Raw genomic sequence first — 3,787 nt, 5'->3', positions numbered from 1 at the left:
AATTTATTACTTTAGAAATGAATGCCACCTCCAGAATGTGCTTCATTAATTTCAAATTTAGTTTTAATTTCAAGCTGTTGCCCCTTGAGAAGAATAAGGTGGCAAATTATGTTTGAAGAGCAGATTTTTTTTCTTGCTCTGAAGAAACACTAAATTTTAACTGTTTAATTTTACAAATAAGTACACTTCTTTGGCTGAAGCAGAAGTATGATGAGCAGAAACTAACTTGTGTTTTCTTCTCTTCATAACAGCCTATGTTTCAGATGAACTAAAAGCAGCAGCATTGGTGGAAGAAGATGTGGAACCTGATGAAAATGCAGTTGATGGGGAGCCTTCAGCAAAGTATGCATGTCCAGAAAAAGACTTCAGTAAGAACTGCCAAAGCTACCAAAACTCTCCAGCAGCTGAGTTCTCTAGCCATGAAATGGACAGTGAGTCCCACATCAGTGAGACAAGTGACCGCATGGCAGACTTTGAGAGCAGCTCCATTAAAAATGAGGAAGAGAGCAAGGAGGTTTCCATACCACTGGAAGACTCTACGGTGTCTGATAGTTTAGAACAAATGAAGGCCGTGTATAATAACTTCCTCTCCAACTCCTACTGGTCCAATCTCAATTTGAACCTTCACCAGCCAATTTCAGAAAAAAATAACGGTAGCAGCAGCAGTAGCAGCAGCAGCAGCAGCAGTTGTGGAAGTGGCAGCTTTGACTGGCACCAGACTGCGATGGCCAAAACACTGCAGCAAGTCTCTCAGAGCAGAATTCTGCCTGAACCAAGCCTTTTTAGCACAGTCCAGCTATACAGACAGAGCAGTAAGCTCTATGGCTCTATATTCACTGGAGCCAGTAAATTCCGCTGTAAAGACTGCAGTGCTGCCTACGATACTTTAGTAGAATTAACAGTGCACATGAATGAAACAGGACATTATCGAGATGACAACCATGAAACAGATAACAATAACCCCAAAAGATGGTCCAAACCTCGCAAACGTTCTTTGCTTGAAATGGAGGGGAAAGAAGATGCCCAGAAAGTGCTAAAATGTATGTACTGTGGTCATTCATTTGAATCTCTTCAGGATTTGAGTGTTCATATGATCAAAACAAAACACTACCAAAAAGTGCCTCTGAAGGAACCTGTTACCCCTGTAGCAGCAAAAATTATCCCAGCTACTAGAAAGAAAGCATCACTGGAGCTTGAACTTCCAAGTTCTCCAGACTCCACAGCTGGGACACCAAAAGCCACAATCTCAGATAGTAACGATGCACTTCAAAAGAATTCCAATCCCTACATTACGCCAAATAACCGCTATGGTCACCAGAACGGTGCCAGCTACGCCTGGCACTTTGAAGCAAGGAAATCTCAGATTCTGAAGTGCATGGAATGTGGAAGTTCGCATGACACCCTGCAGGAGCTCACAGCTCACATGATGGTGACAGGACATTTTATTAAAGTCACTAACTCTGCCATGAAAAAAGGGAAACCAATTATAGAAGCCCCAGCCACACCGACAATAACATCCTTAGTAGATGAGAAGGTCCAGTCTGTTCCGCTAGCTGCCACAACCTTTACATCTCCTTCCAACACACCTTCTAGTGTTTCCCCTAAATTAAATGTTGAGATTAAAAAAGAAGTAGATAAGGAAAGAGTCATTACTGATGACAAAATGAAAGACAAAGAGAAGTCAAGTGAAGATGAGGAGAAGTATGATATCTCCTCAAAATACCATTACTTGACTGAAAATGACCTAGAAGAAAGCCCTAAGGGGGGATTAGATATATTGAAGTCTTTAGAAAACACGGTTACATCAGCTATAAACAAAGCCCAGAATGGCACACCGAGCTGGGGTGGCTACCCCAGCATTCATGCTGCCTACCAGCTGCCTAATATGATGAAGCTGTCGTTGGGCTCATCTGGGAAGAGTACACCTTTAAAACCTATGTTTGGAAACAATGAACTAGTATCACCAACTAAGAACCAGCCCTTAGTGTCGCCACCCAGCAGTCAAACCTCACCCGTGCCAAAAACAAACTTCCATGCCATGGAAGAATTGGTGAAGAAAGTCACTGAGAAGGTGGCTAAAGTGGAGGAGAAGATGAAAGAGCCCGAAGGAAAGCTGTCTCCACTGAAGCGTGCAACGCCTTCGCCATGCAGCAGTGAAGTCAGTGAACCCCTTAAGATGGAGCCCCCCAATGATGGTGGCTTTAAAAGCCAGCAGAACAGCCCAGTTCCTCAGAGAGAAGGTTGCAAAGATAGTCCAACTGTAGAACCTGTGGAAAATGGGAAAGAACCTGTGAAATCCATTGTAGGTTCTTTAAGCAGCAGCACAGCCATCATTACTGACCACCCTCCTGAACAGCCATTTGTAAATCCATTAAGTGCACTGCAATCCGTCATGAATATTCACCTTGGTAAGGCAGCAAAGCCATCCTTGCCTGCTCTGGACCCAATGAGCATGCTTTTTAAAATGAGCAACAGTTTGGCAGAAAAGGCTGCAGTGGCCACCCCACCTCTACAGTCCAAAAAATCAGACCACTTAGACCGTTATTTTTATCATGTCAACAATGACCAACCCATAGATTTGACGAAAGGCAAGAGTGACAAAAGCTGCTCTTTGGGTTCAGCGCTTTTGTCATCCACATCGACATCTTCTGCATCTTCTTCATCTACAGTGACAACAGCAAAGACATCTGCAGTCGTGTCATTCATGTCAAACTCGCCGCTACGCGAGAATGCCTTGTCAGATATATCTGATATGCTGAAGAACCTGACAGAAAGTCACACATCAAAATCTTCCACACCTTCCAGCATATCTGAGAAATCTGACATTGATGGTACCACAATAGAGGAACCAGAAGAGAGTACACCAGCTCAGAAAAGGAAGGGACGTCAGTCTAACTGGAACCCTCAGCACTTGCTCATATTGCAGGCCCAGTTTGCAGCCAGTTTACGGCAGACTTCAGAGGGGAAATACATCATGTCAGACTTGAGCCCTCAAGAAAGAATGCACATTTCCAGGTTTACGGGACTCTCAATGACCACAATTAGCCACTGGCTGGCCAATGTGAAATACCAGCTCCGAAGGACGGGGGGAACTAAGTTCCTTAAAAATTTGGACACTGGGCACCCAGTGTTCTTTTGTAATGACTGTGCTTCACAGATCAGAACTCCTTCAACTTATATCAGTCATCTTGAATCGCATCTGGGTTTCAGGTTAAGAGACTTGTCCAAACTGTCCAGTGAACAGATTAACAATCAGATAGCACAAGCAAAGTCACCGTCTGAAAAACTGGTGACGTCCTCTCCGGAGGAAGATATCGGAACTTCTTATCAGTGCAAACTTTGTAACAGGACTTTTGCAAGCAAGCATGCTGTTAAACTTCATCTTAGTAAAACACATGGGAAGTCACCAGAGGATCATCTTCTGTATGTTTCGGAGTTAGAGAAGCAGTAGCATTTGCTTTTGATTAAAATAACTGTAATTTGCTTTGAGGAAAACTGTCAAAGACGCCTTAAAGCTACTGTTTAGTTCTTGGCACATGTTCTTATTTTAACTCCAGAGTTGCTCTGGGCTGAACTGTTTTGTATAACTGTACAGTGTTTAAATAGAGGTGCATAATCAGCTGTTGTTACTGGTAAAATATGAAGGTTAAAATGCAGTGGTAAGTGTTTGGAACTTTGTGTAAATTGGATTTAGTTGCTGTGCATCCCTCTGATGCATCAAGCTGCATGCATTAACGACAGTTTAATTAAGCATTTATAACTAATTCTGGTGCACTTTTTCATGTGA

At 42.9% G+C, this 3,787-nt stretch overlaps 1 protein-coding gene across 1 annotated transcript; it reads left to right on the top strand.

The window, feature by feature from the left end:
• The first annotated feature begins 259 nt into the window (after nucleotides 1-259).
• TSHZ3 (teashirt zinc finger homeobox 3) lies at nucleotides 260-3,451 on the top strand. Its single transcript, XM_062500142.1, has one exon. The coding sequence runs from the start codon at nucleotides 425-427 to the stop codon at nucleotides 3,449-3,451; it is 3,027 nt and encodes a 1,008-aa protein (XP_062356126.1). The 5' UTR covers nucleotides 260-424.
• The last annotated feature ends 336 nt before the right edge of the window (nucleotides 3,452-3,787 follow it).

This window comes from Cinclus cinclus, chromosome 11 (genome assembly GCF_963662255.1).
Source record: "Cinclus cinclus chromosome 11, bCinCin1.1, whole genome shotgun sequence".
NCBI classification, from domain to species: Eukaryota; Metazoa; Chordata; class Aves; order Passeriformes; family Cinclidae; genus Cinclus; species Cinclus cinclus.
The sequence above is the reverse complement of the archived record's forward strand: the minus strand, read 5'-3'. Positions and strand labels throughout refer to the sequence as shown.

Bases quoted from the DNA above. Each gene is read 5' to 3' on its own strand.
- TSHZ3 (XM_062500142.1), top strand. From the start codon at position 425: ATGGACAGTGAGTCCCACATCAGTGAGACAAGTGACCGCATGGCAGAC.